General features: G+C 33.3%; 1 protein-coding gene across 5 annotated transcripts in view; it reads left to right on the top strand.

Moving 5' to 3' along the window:
* LOC105330065 (FIGNL1-interacting regulator of recombination and mitosis) overlaps window positions 1-27,544 on the top strand; it is an 82,938-nt gene that overhangs the window by 8,462 nt on the left and 46,932 nt on the right. For 4 of the 5 annotated variants that reach the window (XM_066077602.1, XM_066077601.1, XM_066077599.1 and 1 more), the window contains one exon: window positions 27,054-27,194. In XM_066077602.1, coding sequence (XP_065933674.1) covers window positions 27,054-27,194 — 141 coding nt within the window. Of the gene's footprint in view, window positions 1-2,078; window positions 2,209-27,053; window positions 27,195-27,544 lie in introns of those variants that run through there. The other variant, XM_066077603.1, reaches the window with a different exon arrangement.

Raw genomic sequence — 27,544 nt, 5'->3', positions numbered from 1 at the left:
TTCGTGGAGGATGTTATTTCGTCCATTAGAGGTACCCACGGATTCCATGAAAATTGAGCCACCACGAAATCTAATGATTCAACAGTAAGTGTTCTGTGGGTAGCGGAGTGGCAAGGAAATTTTTGGCAAGGGAAGATGTAATTTTTTTTATTTACTTGTATGCTATTGTTAACAAATAATGTGATATACAGTTCAGTGGGTGAGGGGGGCCAAGGAAATTAAGCCACCATAAATTTAATAACTCCACATTTTAGTCCAATGAATCAGATTAATTGACAATATGACTGATTGAATATCTCCTTTCTGTCCATCTATCTGTGGTCTGTCTGTCAGTCAGGGGTGTGACTGAAATCCATCATGTTGAAAAATAACTGATTATTGTCATTCCTACTAATTACATAATGTACATATCTTTATTATTATTGTAAATATGAATTGTTTTATCATAATTCCATGCCCAAGTTAATTCTTCCAACTCATTAACTGCAGTTATAATGAGATATAGTACTTACACAATCCTGCAATAGTTCCTTGTGTAGAGAAACATCTTGGCCCACAGTTGAAACCAAAATGAATAAGTGAGCCGCATAAATCAAACAGAATGATTAAGTGCACCAAAACTTACCAATTTATTAAAAAATGATGAAATAGCTATTTTAATTTCAGAGGTCGCTCAATATTTTAAACAAAATTCCAAATAGTATGACCTTTTTTCATCATTGTTAAAAAAAATGATGAAAAAAGGTCATTACTTAAAATAAGTTTTATGATTAGAAATCATCATTTTTCAATATTTGCCCCTGACTGACTATCAGTCTAAATGTGCCCCATTCTGGTTCCTATGAGCTTAGTCATAGTTGTGGCACAATTTTTGCTGTATCATATATTGTATCCATGTAAACTAAAGACAATTTGAAATCATTCAATATTTATTTCAACCTATTATTATTGACTAATGTTGCTATTCATTACTTAATGCATTCCAAATTCATGTCAATTCTTCTAATCAAATATATTGAGACAGAATGGGTAATATTTACTGGTGTGAAGTTGTTCCTACTATATCACGTATTCTCTTGTGTGTAGCAGTTTGTATTTCGTGCCATGGATCCTGTGTGATCAGTGACTGTTGGTATGAGTATAGAGCAGCCTGGAGGTTCCCTGTGATCTGTTGACAGATCCCCAGGATCTCCCAGGAGATGTCTTTGTATATATCATGTACATACAGTCCCTGATCATGGTGGACTAGGACCTGTAGCTCATCTAGAGCTGCGTGTGATAATGTTGTATCAATGTGTCTGTAACACAAGAACTCTAGGAAGTGTAACATTACAAACACTGGGATATTTAATAATGTATAATGGCTGTTCTGTAGAGCAGACTGTTGTTCTGGTATTAGTTCACTGATATAACAGATTTCATTGTTCAGTTCGATATCTGTTGCTACAGCCTGTCTGATCTTTGTAGACCAGGACTGTCCCCCTACAGCCTCAGTATACCTCTCTCTGTCTACATGTTCCCTATACATCAGATATGGCTGTGCTAACTTGACTTTTGTCATCTCTATAACAGGTAAAGCTTCCATGTATCTGAATGTCTTGTAATAATACATGGCAATATACAACATGTCAGATACACATCCAAACTTGGCTGCTAATTTCAGCATGTGACAAGACATTTTGTCTGTAATGTACATCTGTTTATTGGAACCTGTGTTAGAGTACATGCTGTGTAATTTAAATGCAGTATTCTGAAATAAGGAAGCTGTAAGTCTCTGTAACGCAACAACCTGATATTGTGTCAGGGGTGTCTCTATAAACTGTTCCATTGTGTGTATGAATTTGGTAAGGCCACATAGGTCGTTTTGAATTTTGTGGACATGAGAGGTCTCCCTGATAAGTTGTAAATCATGGCAAAATTCACACTTTATTGTACTTTCATCTGTACAAATAGAAAGTCTAGGATTGTACAGGACCTTAATGATATAGGACCTGATAGAGGAAAACTGTAACAGACAGGCCAGACCTTTCTTGTACAATTCATGTAACTGTAGGAACAATCTGTTTTGTGCTGAGCCATGGACCTTTGTCAGAAACAGGTTGTTTTGTGGGATGAAAAAGTTTGGACAAACTCCCTCATACACCCATCTAAGGAGGAGTTTAAAGCAAACCCAGAAACCGGCCAGCAGATTTTGTGGACACCAGTGAGGTAGTGTGTTTTGTTGAATCGCCCAGAAAACTGTTGTCTTCATGTGATAGGAACACAACAGTTTATTGGTTTCCTCTGATTGTTGATTCATTACATCTTTTAAGAAGAGTTTTAACAATCCATAAGTCAAAAACTGACAGTGGTTCATTGATGAAACAAGTTTGTATTCTGCCTGAGAGAAAGAAACTCTCCATTCTTCATGTTCTTGAGGTCCTAATGGGTGTCCTATTGCTACAAAGTGGCATCCATTTCTGACAATATCACTGACAACTTCAGGATCAGGCCATGAATGACATCTGTCTTTCCATGAGGAGGCAGATGCAGGCCAAAAGTCACTGACAAAACAGAAGGCAGTGTCATATTCCATCCCTCCCACTTCACCACTACCACAGGGTCCATGTACAGTAGAATTAGGAATTACTATAGAACAAGTTAACTGTCTTTGTATAGAACTAGATATATAGACTCTGTCATTCATTCTGACACATGCTGAATGGACTTGTCTGATTGTTGTTGGAGTCAGTAACTGAAGTAGAGTGAATCCTGGTGGACTCTCAGTACTGACGGAGAGAATTAAGGTTGTATTGGCTGTGTTGTAAGACTCAGACTGAGACATGTCCATGATCACTCGGTGGTTCTTTCGCCAGTACATAACGTCCAGATCTGATCCCTTCAGTCTGAAACCTTCTCTTCTACTTCCACTCACCATCACCACGGTCCCATTATTAAGTGTCGCTTGTCTATTCACCATATCCCTAATGTTCTCCATCTCCCTCCTGATAGTCACCCGTTGTGAGGTCCCCACTATATCACACATTCCCACAAAGACTGCCTCTGATATCTGCTCCAGTCCCTCACATCTGTCATTAATAATATGAATATTTTTAAAATTTTAAGATGTTAAGATAAATTTTGGTTTTTCATTCACATTTTCACATCATATTAGTCTGCTATTCCAAGTGGATAGTAGATTTTAATATAGTCAAAGAACTGAAATATTGACATTAATTCAAAAGTTTAAGCTTGTAATATTTTAAATATGTCAATCAATCATCCATCCTCCCAATATCAGGGGACATTAGTCCACTCATAGCTGACATTGTGACTCACAAACGCTGACTCTGACATGTGCTGCAGTCCCTCACATCTGCCATTATCAACAGGGAAATATTGAAGTTAAGATAACATTTGTTTCTCATTCACCTTTAATTATATATTTCATGGTAATTATACCCCCGCTCCGAAGGAGAGGGGGTATACTGTTTTACCCTTGTGTGTCTGTCTGTCCGTCCGTCCGTCCGTCCGTCCGTCTGTCTGTCTGTCCGTCCGTAACAAAAATTTCTGTCGCATTTATCTCAGCAACTACTTATTGCAGATGCTTGAAATTTTAACACAGTGTTTGTTAAGGCATGCCATATCGTGGGATATATTTTTGTACCAATCGGACGTCAACTTCCTGTTAAATGATGAATTTGCTTATTTTTTAACCAAAATTTTCAAACAAATTTTCGTCAAAGATTTCTCAGCAACTGTTTATCGCAGATGCTTGAAATTTTTACACAGTATTTGTATATGCATGCCATATCATGGGATATATTTTTTTACCAATCATACGTCAACTTCCTGTTAAAAGACGACTTTGTTTATTTTTAGCAAAACTTTTCAAACAAATTTCCGTCAAAGAATTCTCAGCAACTGTTTCTCGCAGATGCTTGAAATTTTTACACAGTGTTTGTATAGGCATGCTTTATCGTGGGATGTATTTTTGTACCAATCAGACGTCAACTTCCTGTTAAATGACGAATTTTTTTTTATTTTTGCTAAAATTTTCAAACAAATTTCCGTCAAAGAATTCTCAGCAACTGTTTCTCGCAGATGCTTGAAATTTTTACACAGTGTTTGTATAGGCATGCTTTATCGTGGGATGTATTTTTGTACCAATCAGACGTCAACTTCCTGTTAAATGACGACTTTGCTTATTTTTTAACCAAAATTTTCTAACAAATTTTCGTCAAAGATTTCTCAGCAACTATTTATCGCAGATGCTTGAAATTTTTACACAATATTTGTATAGACATGCCATATTGTGGGATATATTTCTGTACCAATCGGGTGTCAACTTCCTGTTAAATGACGACTTTGTTTATTTTTAGCCAAAATTTTCAAACAAATTTTCGTCAAAGAATTCTCAGCAATTATTTATCGCAGATGCTTGAAATTTTAACACACCATTTGTTTTGGCATGCCATATTGTGGGATATATTTTTGTATCAATCGGACGACAACTTCCTGTTAAATGACGACTTTGTTTATTTTTTGCCAAAATTTTCAAACAAATTTTTGTCAAAGATTTCTCAGCAGCTATTTATCGGAGATGCTTGAAATTTTTACACAGTGTTTGTTAAGGCATGCCATATCGTGGGATATATTTTTGTACCAATCGGATGTCATCTTCCTGTTAAATGAGTACAGTGTACTTTGTTTATTTTAGCCAAAATTTTCAAACAAATTTTCCTCAAAGATTTCTCAGCAGCTATTTATCGCAGATGCTTGAAATTTTAACACACTATTTGTTAAGGCATGCCATATTGTGGGATATATTTCTGTACCAATTGGATGCCAGCTTTTCTGTTAAATGTCGACTTTGCTTATTTTGCATATTCACATCAGAGCGGGGGTATCCTAGTGAGCATTTGCTCACAGATATCTTGTTTTTTCCGATAATTAATAGAAATGGACTGTTGTTCCTGGCTATTTTATTAAAGTAAGATTTGAGTAGATGGAACATCTTTGCTAGCCAAGGGTTTACAATCTACTTCGCTCCTCTACAACCCTAGGCCAATTTAGACTATTTTTTAGAATTCAAGAAAACGAATTTGATTGGATGCGAGCATAGTTGCTTGCAAAAGGTGTAACTAAAATCTGCAATCAAGTTATTTCTTGAAGAACAAGAATATATCAAAGTGAAATACTACATAAAATTAAAAACAATTAACACAAATAGACATGTTAAATGTATTTCACGGATATATGAGTAAGCTAGGAAAGAAAAATACAATTTAAATATTTTTCTTCGCTTGTGAATTTACACTTCTTCTTTTTCTTTTGTGTTATTTAGTATTTCCAATATAAACAAATCATATTCCATGACAAATAACAGCAATGGCGACGCCCACAAAAATTGACGTGTGTAAGGTATGCTGCCTAACTTTAGATAAAAAATCAAAAAGAACAATTTTTTCTACAACTTTTAATGTGTTGCAGCAGTTGATTGAAGTATTAGGTTATATTCAGAAACAAAATGACAGTTTGTCCTCTTACATATGCAGTTTCTGCTTTGTAAAGTTGAACAATCTAAGTAAAATAGAATTTGATCTTATGCACAAAATCGAGGCACTTGTCAGTGATTAGTGTGAGATCAAAAACTTAAGACTCTGGGGGAAAAGATGAATGTTACATTTTTGCCAGTCAGAAAAACATGGCCAAATACATAATGAATCAAAGCACTGAGAGTACTGAAAGACGGGGTCTTGAAAGTTTGAATTTGTAATTGTACTGAATTTCCTCGAATATGCTTCCAAAATTTATGAGTTTGAATGAGTTGTTACAATCTATGTTAATTCGGCTTTTTTGCAATTGTCTGATACTTGATGTTTAAATTTTACTCAATCCCGGCCTTCATAATTGTAGAAATTTGACACAACGGTATATTATGTAAAATAAGACCCTGAGGAAAAATTTTAAAAATTGCTATTCACCGGGAAAATCGAACAACTATATCAAAGTAGATAATTTTAATTATTAGATTTATTCAATTTTGGGATCCAAGGGAAAATCCACAAGTCGGACGGTATCCGTAATAAAAGTTTTAGAAAACCCTTAAAACTCTAAAACTGCTGAATTTACAAAGTGAACATTTGTATACCGATAACAAACACAGGCACCTGATGTTAGAAATATTTTTTTACAATAAGATTCCAAGAACCTAGACAATAAAAAGATTTGTCACGGTCGCCATTTTGAATTTTAAGACCGACTTATCTGACACAATTTTCTTCATTTGCGATTCATGCAAAATTAATTGGTAAAAATAAATCCGATCGCCGCTAACTACCGTATTTTCCCGACAACTCGTCGATGCGGACGACTCGTCGAATTGTCCATTCTTAGCCAAAATTTTAACAAAATCCTATGATTTCTACAAAGTCGCTTGCATTTTAAACAATTCCCGATATTGCGTGTTATGCAAAACTAAACTTACTTTGTCAGAAATATTTTATTCCCAAGCATTAAAATAAGAATCAACTCTGACTATCGCCAGTGTATTCGCCATTACGTAACCAGCCACCTGTTGACTCGGCGCGTGGTCAATGTTTGTTTAACAATTTCCGGTGTCATAGGCATGCACCTGTCTCGTGTCGGACTTCAAAGGGGGATCTCAAGTGCAGAAAGCTTAGCAATTACTATGATTTGATGAAACTTGTTTACTTTGTATCCAGTAATGCAGTTACACGCTATTGTTTTACATAGACACTGTTAGAAATAGATCGATCATTTGTACGACTTGATAATGACGATATACGACATACATACGTTTACGTTATCTAACAATAATCAAAGAATTGGACAATAATTAATCAATGAACTATAATCACTCTTATAACGGTACTCTTTATATACACAGGGAGTGAAATTGCCGTAAAGATCTCAGCCTTAGGGCAAGATTATTAACACAACCGGTGTCAGCCTATTGTATAAGCAGTAGTATTGATAATTGCCGATTACGTATTTTAAGATTGAATTTGACCATTAAATATTTCTGATTTATACTTTCCACTAACAACTCTTTACAAATAAATTAATTAAATTAAAAAAAACATCCCCCGGACCTACTGCAATATTTTCTTCCATTCAAACTTGGTTTCAATTTTACTGCGCAATGTTATCTTCCTACTAGTGATACATAGAACAATGTGACGATGTGTTTATAAAAACGGAACGGTAAAACTTTTAATTGATTCAAGACAATGTAAAAAATTTTATAACTGTTGTTATTATTATGTATTTAAGTGTTGACAGATGAGTGAAAATGATAATTATTAAAGATAACAGTGAATTCAACAACGTAATTTTCAATCACACAGCCAACTCAAGATGATTAAAACCAAGATTTTTAATGCTATTTTTAAAAAATTTCTGACTACGAGACTAACTCGCCATTAAACTTCTCATTGTTTAAACCCCTGGCACACTGGAGCTGCGTCCTCACGGCGATCCCACTGCGTAATTGAATAATTTAAAATGCCATGATAAACGAACTAGGGTCTTCTACAGCGCCGTAACAACGCAACGGCATCTTCGTTCGCCACGGTGGGATATCCTAGCCTAAAACATTTTAGAACGCCATGCGACAGCACGCAATTTGAACATCCACAAAGTATGCGCCGTGGCTCTGTGTTCCGATAAATACGGTGTAGAAGTTGAGTAAGGTCGCCATGACAATGCCATAAAGTCCTCAACAGCGCATGTGCACGCAGTCAGCGCGCAGAGCACGCTGTGGACGCACGGTAAAAACTCCTAGCACGTCATGAGCGCTTGGCAGATACATGTACCCAGCGAGAGGGCAGTCATTCGCCAAGTAGAACTTTGTGAACATAGTTAGGAACTCTGTAAGAACGCCTCAGTCACCATCAGAATGCCGTGATATTTTCACTTGTAAAATTTTTAGATAAGATTGTATATTTTTTCTGAATTTTCCTTGCGATCCTACGGCGATTCCATGAATTTTACAACGCCGTGAACACGCCCTGGGAACGCAACCTGGTGTGACAGGGCCTTAAAGAGTTTTCAAAACAATTACACAAACTGTGTTCGACAAATAGTTTTTCTAATAGATTTTCTTCCTGTCTTTATACAGGCTTTCAATCACAACACGTTTTTATAACAAAAGCAGAAGTGAAATTTTAGTCATTAGTCATTAAAATCGTTTGACCCTAAATCATATAAATTTTCATCTTGCAGCAACAACGGAAGACCTACTTGTGGCTTTGCCACAAGCTCTGCTCTAGTTATTTTTTTGTTATTCTACCGAGGGCCATATGGCAAAATATCTTTTGAACGCCCATTGTTGCTCAGGTGAGCGATGTGGCCCCATTGGCCTCTTGTTTTATTTTCTAAATAGAATTTTGTTTATATGCAGAGGACCTAAAAAGATTTAATGCGTGTTTTTATAGTACATATTTACTGAAATGCAGGAAAACTTTCTGCACTATTTTCTTACTTAATTAAGGTGTTCTACTGAGCCTTCTGGTTTGAGACTTTGGCTGACAGTAAACCAATAGACAGGGTCACATGACCCCATCTAAAAATCAACAGTTACAGATGCTAATGATGAACATCAGAACTTGAGTGTTTGAAAAGAGGAACCACACATTCGCCAACTCCATGAAGTTGAAGATGGTTAAACACAGTACATAAAACTTTATATTCCAATTTTTATCAACGTATATTTATGACCAAATATGTTATGATAATATTTTGTTGTTGTTATGTTTCCATCTGTAGTTTAAAGATCACCTGAGCAGACAGCTCAAGTGAGCTTTTCTGATCAGATTTTGTCTATCGTCGGTCTGTTCGTCTGTAAACTTTTCACATTTTCAACAGCTTCTCAAGAACCTCTGGGCCAATTTTAACCAACCTTGGCAAAGGGGATTCAGTGTTGTGAAAATTAAGGATCACACTCTTTTACAAGGGGAGATAATAAGAAATTATTGAAAATTTTTGTGAAATTTTGAAAAATCTTTTTCTCAAAAACCAATCAGCCAGGAAACTGAAACTTATCGGCAGGTCTCTTTACACCAAAATTTTACAATTTTTGCCTGTGTATAAATAATGCGAGATACATCTGAATTTTGAACTACATTGCTACAATTTGTAAGATTACTATGCAAGCATCCCCAAATAATGTAGATTCTGAATTGTTAAAATTGTGAGGAGGCATCCTCAGGTAGTGTAGATTCAAGTTTGTTCAAATCATGGTCCCCAGGGGTAGGGAGGGGCCACAAGAGGGAGATCAAGTTTTACATAGGAATATATAGAGAAAATCTTTAAAAATCTTCTTCTCAAAAACTATCAGGCCAGAAAAGCTCAAATTAAAGTGGAAGCATCCTCTGGTAGTGTAGATTCAAGTTTGTTCAAATCATGGTCCCTGGGGGTAAAGTGGGGCCACAATTGGGGGGATCAAGTTTTACATAGGAATATATAGAGAAAATCTTTAAAAATCTTCTTCTCAAGAACTATTAGGCCAGGAAAGCTCAAATTTGAGTGGAAGCATCCTCAGATAGTGTAGATTTAAATTTGATCAAATCATGGTCCCCGGGGTTAGGGTAGGGCCACAGTTAGGGGATAATTTTTTTTACAGGATTATATAGAGAAAATCTTTAAAAGAAATATCTTTTTAAAACTATTTGGCGTGTAACTATCCTCAAATAATGTAGATTCAAGTTTGTTCAAATCATGATCCCTGGGGGTAGGGCGGGGCCACAGTGGGGGATAAATTTTTATATATAGAGAAAATCTTTAAAAGTCTTCTTTTTAAAGACTATTTGGCCAGAAGAGGCATCCTCGGGTAGTGTAAGTTCAAGTTTGCAAAATCACTGTCCTTAGTGATAGGGCAGGGCTGTGATGGCGGTTTGAATTTTTACATAGGAATAAATATAGAAAATCTTTAAAAATATTCTGGGAAAGTTTTTGGTCCAAAACTCAGTACTTAAAGTGAAAGCACAGGTTATGCAGATTTAAGTTTGATGAAACCATGATTCCCTGGAGAAAAGTGGGGCCATGAAATTGGGGGGGGGGGGGTATATAGGAATAGAGAAAAATCTTCTTACAGGTACAACAACAAAAGTGGCTTGGTATTTACCAAAAAAGAAAAAGGTGGAGAAAAATTGGCAGATTTTCAATTTTTTTTAGCAAGATCTACTGTACTCAGTTGTCAAGATAATTTGATACTGTAATGCTAATTTAATCAGAATTAAGGCAATTGTTGCTCAGGTGAGCGATGTGGCCCCTGGGCCTCTTGTTTTAAACATTACACATTACATCCAATTTCATGAAAATGTGTGCCAATTACACTCAATTATACTATCCCTGACAAGTAATTGATATGACAGATTTGTTTCTCATGACAGTTAGAAATTATGTCTTTCTGAGAGAATAACATTTGAAAGAACAAATCAGCATCCTGTCACCCAGATGTCATAAATTAGATAGATTTCAAAACACTTTGTCTACCTATTTGTTTTTCCAAAGAATTAAAATCAACAAAAATCATATGCAAATTCTAAGGAATATTACAATTTTGGAACATGTTAGAACATTAATATTCACTTACATTCTTTGGGGAAAGGGCTCCATTGTGGAAGTAAACTACATGTACATATCTGTTGACATTTATATGCTATTTTGGGTGTGGAAATTTTTATTTCTAATTGCATTGTGTCTATTTTATTGTCTCTGATTTGTTAGAGGCTAATTAATTCATTGCATATGCATTAACCCTTAGGTTGATATTTGATGATTGGATGTTAAGGATTTTAGATGAGCTCTGTACATAGAGATTTGCAAAAATGTTCAAATTCCAAGCTGAAATAATTTGATTAATTTTATTAATGAATGATAGTTTATAGCAAGATGTTTAAAACTTTAAGGCAGATTTGATGTTAAAGTTGATATATATATATACAAATATACAAACTCTCAAGCTGGGAAATAAAGCTTTTATTCTCAGGCTGACTTTTTTTCTGTCCATCTGTTTTCAATAAATTTAATATCATAGCTATACAAGTCATGTTTTAGAGTGAAATTTGAATTTTTGAAGCATGTTTAACAATGGTAATTAGTTTTTGTTAGCAAAGCTGTCCGGTTTTGTTTAAACTTGCTGTGTCTTGTTATCTCCGGCTTTCCCTAAAAGTGGGGAACATTAATTTGAGTCTGTCCATCTGTCTTTCATTCTGTATGTGTGTAAAACAATTGTGTCTTGATGATATCTTAAAAATTTCTGCATGAACTTTAATATCTTAACACCCTATGGCATAGAGAAGACCCTAAATTTCAATGATACACTCGTCTTACGATAAGATATGTACCTTGATACAGAAAATATGATACAATACTTATTGTGATACTCTTGATGTGTCATATATCTTGTGATTTCTGCACTCTCAACAGTTCAGTAATATATTGTCTCAAATGAGATGTAATGAATTTTCCAATTGAAAGCAAAATTTTTAATTAATGGGGTGAGATTACAGACCTTTTAACTTTAATTTTGCACATTAATATCTTGTGACCAGAAGACAAATGCAGTGCATGAGTGATGCCATTTTATGCAAGTTGCCGTTTAATGCGAGTTGCCATATATGCTTGTGTTCCTCAATTTGTATGAAATATCTGTTCAAAACAGTGCTTGCATGTATAGACACTAGATATGGGAACTTCTTTCTTCCGTTCACAAAACCCAAAATGCTACCTTATTAGGGATAAATGTGATACACTGCATCAGGGAGCAAAATTAGATGTATGCACCATGTTTTTCAACTAAGAAAGCCATATTTGAAATATGATTTTAAAACCAAATGGGGCGAAAAACATTTTTTTGGATCAAGAATGCTTAACCGTGGTATAGTGTGAAGTTTTCGTGAATCGAACGGTAGCATAATTTTACTGTGATATATCATCTCACAGTTAATCGTTGCACATTAAGAAGACCTCCATTTATTTTGAGGTTGTTAAAAGGTCAATCATGATAATAAATTTCTACATCCCTCTGTGTGTAATTACACTTTCATTTCCGCACGATAAGTTTAAAGAAAGTCTATCGTTATTTACACAGTCTGCATATAACATACACTATTGTCTGAATATCACTATATTGCCTGTAGAAAAAAAGACATTAAGAACCTAGTCCCTTATTAATTTTTAGCTCACGGAGACAAAGTCAGGGGGAGCTTATACCATACGGCATCCAGACCTGATTTGGTCAAGTTATTATTTTCATGGTTCTATTTGTCGTTAAATTTCTCGAGCTCGTGTAGTCAAGTTACATCATAATGTATGCGTAAAATCATCAGTTTATGATAGACAAATTGAGTTATATGTGGTGTTACAGGTTTTACTTATAATAAATAACGCCTGTTGAGGGTTCGAATATTAATTTATTGTGGACACAGTGACAGTGAAATTAAATGATAGAGAGCCCTGCAAATATAAAACAATAATCCTCATGCTATGATAATTAACTTAATTTCCATCTAGATTTGAATTATCACATAATATCATAGCGATATCATAATTCATAAACATATTATATATTTACATAAAGCAATTAAAGGGAGGTAACTCTTACATACACTATGTATATGAGTTTTGTGATAAACCCTATTATTATTATTAGGGTTTTCCGTTTTTCAACGGAAAACCCTTCTGTTATTCTACTGTTTCTTATTATTTTTTTTTTTTTTTTCCCGCAAATTTTGTGCACGAGATTTCTCGAAAATTTTTTGTCTGATTGCTATGAAACTTTCAGGGTATATAGATGATATTAATATCTCTAGACTTTTTTTTCAAATTTTTAAAATTCACTTCCGGTTATGAGTTATTGCCCTTTAATTGAAAATTGTGGGGTCTTTTGTCCAGAGTTGATCTCGGGAACTACAGATGATACATGCATGAAATTTGGCGAAATTGTCGGTAACATTTTATAGTTTTGCTGGCGTGAAAATTTTGGTAATTTCTTTGTTAGTTTTTGAGCTATTTGTCGCCAAAGTTTAACATTTTTTCAGAGCTGAAATTTTGTTGCTTTTTGTATTATAACCTTTAAACTAAAAATATTTTGTTAATACATATAGAACAAAAGTTGTTTAAAAGAACGAGAGCTTTCATTTGAAATTAAGAAAAAAGGGCTGGCCCCTATAATTAGGGGTCAGCAGCTCATACACGTATTTTTCTGATAGCAAAAATCGTTATCATTTTATGAAAAAAAATTAATTCAGTTATTAAATAATGTCATTTGGTATCAAATTAAACAACTTCTGTGCTATATTTTTTTCAAATTTCATAAAACAAATATGTGAGAATCGTACATGAACGAGTTAATATGTCTACATAGACACACAAGCGAACAAATGCCACATTAAGGCCCAGACATTTCCTGCATTACGTTGTATTGCGTCTTAGATAAATTGTTGTGATTCAATTTCATTTTTTTCATCTATATCATTTATGAATTCAATGAACACACATTATTTAAACGTTCTTATCTATGTGCAACTATTTGTCGGGGCGCCCCTGTTTGTACCCCCGCGCGCGCACCGAATGGAAACAGTAACGAACAGCATTGTAGAAAAGAGAGAGCCGTAATGCAGAAGAGAAGTTGTGTATTCTATGAACATGCACAGGGAACAATACAACATATTTGTTTAAGGAGGATATTTTCTCGTGTGAATCGTTTACGAGGAAATTCTGACAGCCACACATCTGTCGACGATCAGCCGTTGATAAGCTACGAGTAATAAAGGAGAAAAGATGGACATTAAAGTGTGTGATTTATGTGGATGTTACTGAAGAAGGTGAGGCTTTTACTCCTTTTAAAGTTTCTTGTTAACTGGTTAAAATTTAGTATATAGTATAGATGTACATGTAAGTACGTGCACACTGTTAAATGTTTTTGTTATGGTGTGGGTGTTTGTTTACTAACGTGTAATTTTTACATGTTTCATGGATGTTTAGACTCGCTCGAGGTTCATGGGGGACTGGAAAGGGTAACTGAATTTATCTATTTTAAAAAAGTAACAGATTGTGAATTTTCAACTCAAAATTCAAAGCAGGGTCTAATTAGAAACATATCATATATTCTTGTACAGAAGACTCCAAATGTAGTCATGAATACCCTGTAGACATAACTTCAAGACTTCAGAGTTAAAACATGACTTTAATATCTTTATGATGCCGATCATTGTATCATTAAAGAGGTTTAGCAGACCAACGGGTACCCGGTACATGTACAGTACTTGTACATGTAGGTTACAAGTTAGAACTATGCCTACCATTCTACCAGTTCACATAATTTTTCTTGTTTAGCAGTTATGATGTGTACTTAAATTGTCCTTGTTAATGTTTTAAACGTAATTTTTAAGGCGTCGAGCTAATGCTCGACAGCCTTCTAGCGATCGTCTGGATTGGCAATCGTCCAAATTCACGCGCTGCACCGCCTTTTAAATGCACATAAGAAATAAGTTCTTTAAAGTATTAAACGTATTTCAAGATTTTTATTCCATTTATCAAACTAAATTGTGTACAAAAAAACCAACTTTGCCTACCTGGTTATTGACAACTCATTGCATAAGTATAAATGTGTATAATCAAGAAATGGCGGATGAATACAATCAGGTGTAAACATTCACTAAATATTATTTTAGTTTATCGCTTACATTTTAATTGGAGAGCGTGCCCGATAGAAATAAAATTTGCGATGTAAATTTATTTGTTATCGGGCACGGTCTCCAAAATAAATGTAAGCGATAAACGTATCTAGTGATTTTGTTGCTCAAAATAAACACGATAATGCAGTTGATCTGGTCGAGCATTTTAGATAGCACGTGTTGTGGATTTGTTTGTAAACAACAGTATGGTACCATAGGGAATCTTATTTCAAACGGGAATTGAAATAAATAAAAGTATGTTTTATTATTATAATTAGGGACATACTGTTAATGTATTCAAATCATGAACCTGTGAAAATTGTTTAAAGAAAATAATTTATTTTTAAACTTTGAAATTTCTTCGAATTTTGTAAACATAATGAGTTATTGAATTGTAAAAGCACCAATACCTATTTTATATGAAAATAAACTTATTTTTGTTTTTAAAGCAGCATAAAACATAATTCATATACTTCTCTATTATTTGTCTAAAATTATTTGATATACGACTATTAAATTAACAGAAATTCATTGATATCATTCTATATAAAAGAAAAAGTCAGTTCGACGCCTTTGTGGCCGTTCCGGCCTTTGATTTATTCTCTTTTTTTAATCTGACTACTGGCAGTACTGGTGTGCGAGCAGTTCTCGCCGAGGACCATTTCTCGCTGGTGCACTGTTACATCATATTTTCGTATATAATTTTATGTGTTGATAAAATGACGTAACAATGCACTGGTGAGAAATGGTACTCGGCGAGAACTGATCACACACCAATATTGATTAATTACAGACAAAAACTGAAGGTTGCGAGTGTTATTTTTTATTGAACAACATTGTTTAAAATAATTCTTTATATATGTGACGATCAGAACGTTTTGAATACCAGTGCCATATAGCTCAGTTGGTAGAGCACCTGACTAGAGATTCAGGGGGCCCAGGTTCAAATCCCGGTTTGGTCCTTCATTATTTCTCCCATCCTGTTACAATATTGGTGTTGTGACCAACCCCTGGAACTAACAGGTTAACTCGATCCTGCCAGGGATGATCTTTGAGGTGAAGATCATTTAAGGGGGAGGAATGTGACGGTCAGACTGGTTTGAATACCGGTGCCAGATACATATAGCTCAGTTGGTAGAGCACTTGACTAGAGATTCAGAGGGCCAGGTTTGAATCCCACTTTGTTCCGTCGTTATTTCTCCCATCTTTTACATATACATGTATATCAGATATATGACAGATGATTAAGGTCATCACATGTTTTGCAAGATGCAATAAGTGTTAAAAACCTTTACTTTACAACAGAATACATTTAAGTGAATATTTATGTTTCTTGTTATTATTTGGTGTGGTTTTCTTGACAGTGTCGCATAAACAATTTACCCGCTCCTAAAACACAAACTTTCTTTTTGTGGATTCAGCTTACCGCTGATTGGCTGCTGTTGCAGCAGACAAATAAGATATGCACGCACAAAACACAATGAACTTATCAGAGAATGAGTTGAGTTTATTTAAACTGTTGGAATTTGGGTATTTTTTTTTAAAATGTATACCGGTACTTGTGACAAAACATATATGTAGTACATGCAGCTGTAGCTTTATGAAGAAAATTTTGGTTAGACCATATATACCTATCATGCAAGTAAATGATATTTACAAAAAACTTGCAATTTATGGCGCACGAAATATACGCTAGTTTTATAAAGATTGACATACATGTAATGTACCACATTCTGTGAAAAATAATCTATTAAAAATTCTTCATTAAGTTTACTCATACATGTTTTATGCTTATTACATGTAGTATTGTTTTTAAAACATGTAATTCATAAGAAAATAAACAAAAACCCTCGTTAAATTTATGTGCAAAAAAAAAAACACAGGAGAATTGATAAAAAATGGTATACCAGAAGCTAATACCAGTACATGTACTTTGACGCTGTTCGGTGGGTAATATTCCTTTGTAATTTACGAATTGAAATATTGACTGTTGCACTACAAGTACGGTAATAAACTCTCTCTCTCTCTCTCTCAAACTCTCTCTCTTTCTCAATTTGATAAGTGTTTATACCTATGAAAATTTTTTAATATTATATTATGACTTGATATGCAAATTTTTGATCTTGTACTGCCTAAATGTTATGTCATGTATTGGGATATGTCATACTTATTACACTGCATGGTCAGTACACTGCATGGTCAGTGTATTTTTTACAGAAATACTATGCATATGTTAATGTAAACACAGCTATTACTAGTACATGTATGTAAACACAGCTAATTATTTTTTTTATTTATTTCAGCTCAAAACAGACTCTTGATACCACATGGCTTTTACCGGTACCTGTTGATTCTTGTGGGTCAGCTCCTGAGATTAACCTGTCACCTCTATCCACATGCATATTCCTTGTGTTCTACAGACTATTTACCGGTAATTCAAATTAAATCCGATAATGCATGAACAGTAATGGAACTTGAAGAAAGCATCATGCCATGTTGTGGTTTGTGTTTGATAAGAAATTATGAAAACAAAATTAAGGCTGTTTAAAGAAATTCATAATTGCTGTGAAAATTTGTTTTTCAATAAAAGTATACAATTATGATTCCTTTATTTTTTATTTCATAAAGATATTTAGATGTGTTTACATAATTGAAACCCCCCCCCCCCCCCCTCTATTTAATTGTCTGCATTAAGATTACATGTAGGATATGTAAATGTACATTTGACTTTGAAATAACATCTGCTATGATAATTACTTTTGAAATGAACAAGAAACAACCTATTTCTACCTTTCTAAGGTATATATGCATAAAAAAGTAGAAAAACATGTCAAATTTGAACATTTTTCATTGAAATCAACTCTGTCTCCAGCTACCTGGGTGTGTTTGAATTTAATTCTAATTTAAGGCAGATGTCTAACTTGTAGGTTGTAACTTACTGTTTTAGCATGGTTAGAAGGAGACTAGAAATCAGAATAGATTAGATATTCACTAAATATGATTGTTAGCTTACTTTTTTCATGAAAACAAGAAATCACAAGCAGGACAGCTGTCTATTTGTTAATTAAAATGGTAAAAATCATACAATAAACAAATAAAGATCAAATTTTAGAATCATTGATGATTGTTTTCAAATATGCGTGAGAAATGACTCAAGGAAATTGCCACATGTTTCACAAAATTAGGTAAAACATTTCAAACCATGACTTTTTATGAAAATCAAAAGATTTGGGGGTGGGGGGTATACATGTAAGGGTATTTCTAAGTGATGTGAAGCTTTTATCATGATTATATCATGTAGGCATATGTTGTATTGAATAAGGTTTCTTTTTAAAGGTGGTTGAACAAAAGTTGACCTCTAAAAGGTCAGGTAAAGATGTTTTACTATGGAGAACCCTGTAAATCTGTGTTTACTAAAGGAAATTGGAAATGGTGGGTTCACTTAAATGGCCATATTTTTATTAAACCTCAATGGAATTGGCAATATGTGGTATTCTTTTTCTCAGAATTGCATTAGCTTTCTTATTCTAAGACAAACCGTCTTTTAATAAAAATGTTAGTGTACTAAGTTAAAGGTACAAGGAACAGTTTCGGATAAAGTACCGTCAATATTTTTGTAAAATTGAGAGTGACTGTTCTTGAAGGTTTATCATTGTTGCGTAGATTCATGAAATGAATTTTGATGATTATCAATAGTTAGAGGGATGTCTCTTGTTTGAATTGGTAAGCAATATTAAGGCCCCTAATTTTAAGTACATGAGAAGCAGAAATAAATTGTGAAACTTGCGGCTATGACAGTTATGTTGACTTTACAGTGAAATTGAAGGTTACAAACGGGAGGTTATATAACATGAAATGTAGGTGGATGGGATATGATATGCCTATTTAGTATTTACTGGGTATGAGGACAATAGCAAGTTTATTGTCCCCCAAGACAGCAAATATTTAATGAGGCAAAGCCAAGGGAAATAGTTGCTGTGGAATGGGACAATAAACTTGCTATTGTCCGAATAGTCAGTTAATTGGTATTTCATTATACAGAAGAAAACTTTATTTGTCAGCGATGCAGAATTTCTTGATGATAAACAAATTAGAGTTAAATCAAACTTTGTATTTAATGCGGCGATCTTATTAGGTCAGAGGTGTTCCGAGTTTATGGTGATATGGGACACTTCCATGTTGTGACGTATTGTTTATCGAAATAAACAATAAAATAAAGTGTAATTATATAAGTACATGTAGTTTCTTTTCAAAAATGGTCACCTAACTCCTTAGCACAGTGGGTAAGAGGGTTTACTAGGAACCTGTAAGTCATGAGTTCGAATCCCGCTGGGGTTTTTACAATTTTTACCTTTTCAAATATTTTTAAAAGCTATTTTTTGGTTAAATATTGTAAAATTTGTAAATTCTAAACCGGTGAAAAGTTTTCAATTATATAGTACTTTAATCCACATTAATATCGACAGATGTCCCATACCACCTTAAAAAGGAGGGAAATCAAATTCTGCTGATGAATGGTTTTGATGACTATTCACCATGGGCAGATAACATGGATACTATTTTAAATTAGATAAAAAGGCATGTTTATGCGGGCGCCTTCTAGTGATCAATTTGTCTGTCTGTCCATCCGAGATGGCTTGACAGGAGCATAGCTTCTCTCCCCTTGGCCCAATCTGGCTCATACCTCATCCACAGGGTTCCTTTGGTTGAAGGATGTTCAGTGAACTTGAACCATGTTTTTAGGTATAAGGCTAAGGTCATAGCAGAATTATATATATATAATCCTTGTCTGGGGCATATCTTTTTTCCCTTTGGTCTAATCTGGCTAATACTCACAGAGTGTCTCTATGGTTAAACGATGTGCAGTGACCTTGCATGAAATTTCTAGGTAACGGGTGAAGATCATATCGGATCATGCAAAAATCCTTTTTTGAGAGCATATATAATTTCTACTAACCCCTATTTGGCTCAGACTTCACATAAGCAGAGCTTTTGAGGAAAGGGTGTGTAGTGACCTTGAACCTATTTTCAGTGAAAAGAAACTGTGATGGTCATACCAGAATTATATTTTTAAAAATCCTTGTCCGGAGTATGTCTTCTCTCCCTTTGCTCCATTCAGCCTCATACTTCACCCACATGATGCCTTTGTTCAAAATATATGCAATGACCTCGAATGATACTTGTAGATGAAGAGTCAATTAGGTCATATCAGATCACACAAAAATCCATATTTTAAGAGCATAGATATACTCTCCTTTTAACCCCTATTTGGCTAATATTTTACCTTTACAGAGTTTATTGGTTAATGGCGTGCAGTGACCTTGAACCAAGTCTGTCAATGTGAAGGTCATAGCAGATCTTTTTAAAATTAGTTTTAGATAGTAGATTATTTTCCAAATATGCTTAATCTTGGTCAGATTGAACAAAAATGCATGTATGTTAAGGGGAATGAAATTGAATTAAAAGTTCTATGCCAGCTGGAAAAATTTCAAGTTATAGGTCAAGGTCAAAGCAGAATTCTCTGAAATAACATAAGCGGGGCCCTTTGAAATGTTCACCATTTCAATGTTGTCTGGTTCATAGTAATTTTACATAGAAAATATTCACAGAAGTACAGTAAAGTAAACTTTACATCGATAAGTTTCTGACAATTAATGACACAACGAGCACACAGTACAAAGGTCAACCTTTTGAAAAGCAGTGAAGAGGAAAAGTTGCTCAGAATTATGTTTTAAACAAAATTGATTTTTTACATAAATTTTAATTTTGCATTCTGGGTTAAGAAAAAAGATGTTAGTTCAAGGTAAAGTAAACTTGTACCTAAAATGAAGTCAAATTTGTTAAGTCGTACTTAACCACATTGGTTATTTTTGTTAAGTTGTTCTTGAAATGGTTAAGGGTTTTTGGTTAAGTCGTACTTAAAAACATTCGGATCATGTTAAGTTGTACCAAGAATCATTCGATTTTCTTTATCTTTTTGTACTAAGGTTTCTTTGTTCCTAGATTAAGAACTCTGCTTCTTAGACGTACTTCTAGCGTTGCTTTCGACATTAGCGGAAAACCCACTCGTTGCTTTGCAACGAGCTTTGCTCTAGTTATTATTATTATTATTATTACCACTATTTTCTTGTTTTAAAGCAATATACATGTACCGTAAAATGTAACTTAAAAAAGAAAATGTCTATCATTTCATAAAGATGTATGCATACGACCTAATTTAGATATTTTATATTATTACCAGCACACGTTCCGTGGCTATTTTTGTCAATGCTAATACTATCATTATTATCGCATCTATTATATTTTGATTGATAAAATGTTGTTTATATGTTGTATTTAATGACAAGAAAAAATAAAATCTACAAAAAAAAAAAAAAAAACTCTTACATACACTGTATTATACGATATGCACTTCTCCCATAATAATCATAAAAAATAGGTTGCAATTAAAAATATAATAGACACATTATTCATTAGAAATTGTCTCACCATTCTATGGGAATAAGCTTCCTCTATTCATGTAATGATGAGTGTATAATGGTTTATATATCTGTAATTCAATTAACAGAATTATACTAAAAATACTATTTAATTAAAAACATTTACATTGCTCATTTTGAACAATTAGACCAAATATTTGATCATCATAAAAACACTCTTTAAACTGATTAGAAAATCAGTTACTCCTTTGAATAAGAAACAAATATTGACTTTATAATCAATATCTACTAAATAAATCTATAATACTCTTTCATGACACTCATTCACTCTAATTAGTTAAAGTGCTTCATAAGAAATTACTTATTTGCTAATTTATAGAAAAGTACATGTTAATAATATTTTAATACATGGAATATTAGTTAATATGTTACTTACCAGAAAGAGAAATAGTCAGTTGTCAAACTTTATGATGTAGGTCTGATTCTATATAACTGCTACCCTCTGGCTGACCAAACAAAGATTGACAAAACTTGGCGGCAAAATATCATACTCAGATCAACAAACCAACCACAACAACCCTAACAAATATCTGACCAATAAAACTCATGCACACAAATGTTTACCAAATCACTGCCCCTGGGGTATATATACAGGTGTGTAAAGGTACAGGGTGGATCTAAGTGTGTGTGGTGTGTATTTAAAATGTGTGTCAGATTTGGTTGGTTTTATCTTAAAATCTATATACTTAATCTATGTACTTAAATAATATGATATTCATAATATTCATACTATTACAGTGGGTTTGTGTATGTGTAAAAGATAGTCTAAATGAAGACAAACTCAGCGCTCGAAAATATACAAACATAAATCATAGCAAACTTGTAATAGGTAAAACCTTTACACTTCAAAAGATCCAAATAAAAAATTGAGTAAATACATCTTGAGCCTTATATATACAAGTTTACGGTTATAGAACACAATAAACAGACTATATGTTTAAAGAAAACTATTTTTCTGGTCTCGATCACGCCCTTTTCCTTTTTCCCTAATAAATTCTCTAAATTAGCTTGTTTTAAATTTTAGTAAACCTGTCAGAGAATGTGAGTTATAAAAGAAGTGCTGCATTTGCATTTTTAAAGAAAATTTAAGCTTCTTTCAGAGGGCTGGATGGTCGTGGTCATTATTAGGTTATATTTACCTCCAAATGAAGAAGAGTCCTGTATAAGGATAGAAAAATTTCAAAGTTAACTTTTCTAAAAAAAAAAATTCTTTACTAAATGTTTGTTAATGGCCAAAAGTATCATATGTCGAAGTTTAAGGCAGATCTGTTGGTTAATTTTGTTGACCATCAAGCCTCCTTAATTAATAATAGTATTATATAAATAGTGCCTGTTTGGGAGGGTAAGAGTTTAAATTGACACCCCTCGAAACTTATTGTCAACCTCCGCGTCACGTTGGTTGACAATGGTTTTTGAGGGGTGTCAATTTTAACTCTTTCCTTCCCAAACAGGCACTATTTATTTTATTATACTGAATGTCTTAATTATAAAGAAAACTTCACTGCTTTTATATACGAATGACGTGAATTCTATGGTAAACCGTATGCGCATGATTTACGTTCATGTAACAATTTGTTGTCTTACCCGTTGCCAAGTAAATTTTTTTTTTTTTTTTTTTTTTTTTTTTTTTTTTTTTTTTTTTGTGAGTGAATATTTTATTGGCTCAACAATTATGGTACATATATTTTTAGAACATAATTCAAAACGTTTCACAATAGAATAAATGATAAATAGCATGGAAACAGATCAATATACGAGTACTTTGGACATGGAGCTAAAATATTAACATGGATCTAAAATATACATGCATCTTAGTTTTTAACATGGTAGAAAGCATTGATCAGCAATCTTCAAACAATCAAGACAATCCATATAATACTGAAAGACTACAGTTTATAAGTTAACTAATATTGGCTGCCATAATTCGTAAAATATGTGCATTTGATTCTTCGAACAAAGATAATTTTCTTTCGCATGAAGTTTGTTTCTTAGAAAATTTTTAAAAGCAATGAACTCAATTTGTTTGCCAGGAGATTTTGAATGAATTAGATGTATAAAGCATTTTCCAAGTAAAATACAATAATTTAGTGGAACATTTTTTACTTTGTAAATACCAAATATGACATCTTGCATTGTTAAGTGATTGACATTTTCTATATGTTGTTGCCACCAATAAATTAGATCTTTCCAGAAAATTTGTATGCTTTTACATTGGAAATATCTATGATGTATAGTGTCAATTTCATTACAGTTGTCTGTGTTACAGTTCGGACTTGGAATCAATTTCATATTAAAAAGCGACTTGTTGTGTACTATGATTCTGTGTAATATTTTGAGCTGAAGAGATTGTGCGTTAGTTTGTGTGCAACACTGAAAAGGTAAATTAAATATCTTTTTATAATCAGAGACTGGAATTTCTACTTCAAATATTTCTGACCATTTTTGAATACAGAGAGTAATTTCCTTACAACTGTTAATTAAAATCCAATATGCATCTTTACATTTTAATTCACTTAATGGTATAAGTTTTCCTTGAACAGACAAGGAGTGCATTATATTCCCTTCGCTATGGGGAGGATGTGTTTTGTCTTTGACATGTTTTTTCCAGTTATTTGGGATAGAGGAGAGAAGACTGTTGTATTGAAGAAAAGAGGGTTTAAATTTAAATTTTTCGTAAAACTCATCTAAGGTTAAGAAAGAACCATCATTGTTAATAATATCTTTAAAAAACATTATACCATTTTTATACCATTCAGAAAAAAAGATTGATTTATTGTCGATGCATATAAAATTGTTAAACCACAAGCATTCTGTAAAAATGGGTGGGTTTATACTGATTTCATTCATACAATTTCTAAATATTTTCCATGAAGTAATTATATTATAATAAAAGGTAGGTAACTTTGCTGGAAAACTTGGCAGGCTACATCTTGTTAAGAGAAGATCAGTAATTTCTACTTTACTAAAAAAAGCATTTATTAATTTTTTCCATTTTGCATCACTCTCACTAAAAAATCTTTTGATCCAATTTATTTGAAGTGATTTAACTTGAATTTCAAAATTTGGAGCTTTTAGTCCACCATCAGCTAACTTTTGACAGCTAATAGTATATTTTATTTTAGGGATCTCCGAATTCCATATAAATTTATTTATTTCTTTTTGTACTACATTAATTATGTTTTCTGGTATTGGAATGACAGAGGCTAGGAATACAAGTTTTGACAATGCTAATGTTTTCACAATTAAAATTTTCCCTAAAAGTGATAGATTACGCATTTTCCAAAGATTAAGGGTTACTTTTAAATCCTCTAATTTGGTTTTTAAATTTTTGTCGACAGCGTTATTTTCATTTTCACTATTGAACCAAACACCTAAGGAGAAAAATTCCCCTCTGGACCATTTTACTGGCAGAGTGCCTGGTTTATAATTTCTTTTTGATCCTATCCAGATTGCTTCTGTTTTATTCAAATTTATTTTTAGTCCAGATAATTTATAAAACCTTTGCATAATGTTGAGAACTTCATAACCTGACTCTTCATCACTAAGAAAACAAGTTGTATCATCAGCAAGTTGACTGATTTTAAATTCAGTTTCACCTATTTTGATACCTCTTATGTTTTTATTTTGTCTTATTGCTATTGCTAAAATTTCTACACATAATACGAATAAGTATGGTGATAGAGGGCAGCCTTGTCTTACTCCTCTACTTAAATTGAAAAAATTTGAGGTGTATCCATCATTAATTATACAGCTAGAAATATCAGTATATAAAATTTTGACCCATGACTTAAAACTATTTCCAAACCCAAATATACTAAGAACTTTTTCTAAGTAATACCACTCAACTGTATCAAAAGCTTTTTCAAAGTCTACTAGTAAAATCAAGCCTGGGATATTTTTCAAATTTGTATATGCAATAAGGTCTGAAATAGTTCTGATATTTTCACCAATAAACCTTTCTTTTATATAACCTGTTTGATCAGGATCAATTAATTTTGGTAAACTGTCAATGATTCTGTTAGCTAACACCTTTGCCACTAATTTATAGTCAAAATTTAGAAGGGATATAGGCCTCCAATTTTTTAAATTAGTTCTGTCTTTATCCTTTTTGGGTACTAGAGTGATGACACCCTTTCTTTGATCATATGACATACACTTTTTTTTAATGGAGAAATTTATACTTTCAAGAACTAAGTCTTTGATATCACTCCAAAAATATTTATAAAACTCTACCTGAAAGCCATCGGTTCCTGGGGTTTTATTAAGTTTGAAGTCGGATAGAATTTTAAGACATTCTGATTCCTTAATTTCACCTTCACATTTCTTTGTCTCTTGTCCGTTGCCAAGTAAATTGCTATCACTGAGGGTAATATGTAATCACCTGATGTGTGTAATGTCCTGATCGACCTGATGAGATATATTTTGCAAAATTGAATAATTTTATGTTTCTCATCGACATTTTCTTTTGTAATTGATTCATTTGTGATATATCTACACTTCAAACTTATTATTTTATCAGTATATTTATTAAAATTGTTTTATGAGACATTTATTGATTCCACACTGTGTAATGACATGATATTTCATGTAATGTCCTCATGAATAAATATTCTTTTTTATTTAGTATTATCTCCAATTTTATTAAATGTTTCACATACAATGTGTAAATTAAATATTTACTGTTTTGTATGGGTTTTATTAAAATGACTGTGTAATGACCTGATATAGAATGACCTGATGCCTCCTTGTTTATAGCCAAACTTAAGGTGGAATAACACACCTGGAAAAAGTCACTCAAATTAACAGGAAATTTTTTGATAATGAAAGATACAATGATAAATAAACTGCACAAATGTCAAATAAGCGAAAAATTTGCAGTTTGGGAATAAAAATTGAATATCTAAAATAATTATTCCAGTAAGTAACAACAAAAGCCTCTACAAGATTCAAACTCGGGATGTACCTACCTTCTTTTTTTAATTTTGGAGACTTCTTTACATAAAAGTACACTTGTACAGTCGGACAAGTGGCCAGCAATATTAACTTGTCAGTATTTCATTTTAACTGGTACTAGACAAGTGGACAATTGTTAGTGTCGAGCCCTAAGATATCTAAATGTGCTCTTATATAAATAGTGCCTGTTTGGGAGGGTAACTGTTGAAATTGACACCCTGAGAAAACCATTATCAACCGACGCGAAGTGGAGGTTGACAACGGTTTTCGAGGGGTGTCAAATTCAACAGTTACCCTCCCAAACAGGCACTATTTGTTTTATTATACTGAATGTCTTATTTTTTAAGGAAATTTTACTGCTTTTATATAGAAATGAGGTGAACTCTACGGTGAACGGTACGCGCATAATTTACGTACACGCATGTAACAATTCGTTGTGTTACCTGATGCCAAGTGTGTTGTTAACGCTGAGGGTAATAGAACAGATTACCAACTGCGTCTAAACCAATCAGATTTCAGTATTTAACATGAAAGTATAATAATTTTAATTATGACTTAGGTGGTATGGGACACCTCCATATTGTGACATATTTCAGATCAAAATAAACAATAAATTCAAGTATAATTTTATAAATCTTTTCTTTCACAATCTGTAACCTTTCTGTGTCTTGTTTTAGAGTTTGATGGATCTGTCTGAGTTTGTGTAACCTCTCTGTGTCTTGTTTCAGAGTTTGGAGGATCTGTCTAAGTTTTTGTAACCTCTCTGTGTCTTGTTTCAGAGTTTGGTGGATCTGTCTGAGTTTGTGTAACCTCTCTGTGTCTTGTTTTAGAGTTTGGTGGATCTGTCTGAGTTTGTGTAACCTCTCTGTGTCTTGTTTTAGAGTTTGTGTAACCTCTCTGTGTCTTGTTTCAGAGTTTGGTGGATCTGTTTGAGTTTCTGGAGACCTGTGTTTGTCACATGCAGACTGGGAACATGCCACTAGAGTGGAGCTGCCTTCACTCCCTGCCCAGAGGAACCATTCACTTCCTGAGAGGAGCGTATGGACACTGCAAGGTGAGCTCAACAGTCTTAAATATAGGTTATGAAAAATATTGGTTTTGAGACCAAAAGTTTGGAAATAGATATCAAAATATTTAAAAGTAGAGTTTATTCCTCTTTCCTCTTCAAATTTTGTTTACAGGAAAAATGTTTATTTGGGTCATTCTCAAAAAAGGTGGTATTGGGTTGTTCAAGGGCACTAGAAAGTATAATCCTTGATTTTTGCCAAGTTTCACTTTTGTGCTACCTTTGGATATATATTAGCATACATATTGGCACATAAACAGTTAATTCTAACAAAATCTTAAAAATTTAGAAAGTTTATAAGTTGATTTTTTCACATTATTTGACTGTTCCCACTCAGA

This window comes from Magallana gigas, chromosome 2 (genome assembly GCF_963853765.1).
Source record: "Magallana gigas chromosome 2, xbMagGiga1.1, whole genome shotgun sequence".
In the NCBI taxonomy this organism is placed as follows: Eukaryota; Metazoa; Mollusca; class Bivalvia; order Ostreida; family Ostreidae; genus Magallana; species Magallana gigas.
Note: the sequence above shows the minus strand (reverse complement) of the source record. Positions and strands in the feature narration are given on the sequence as shown.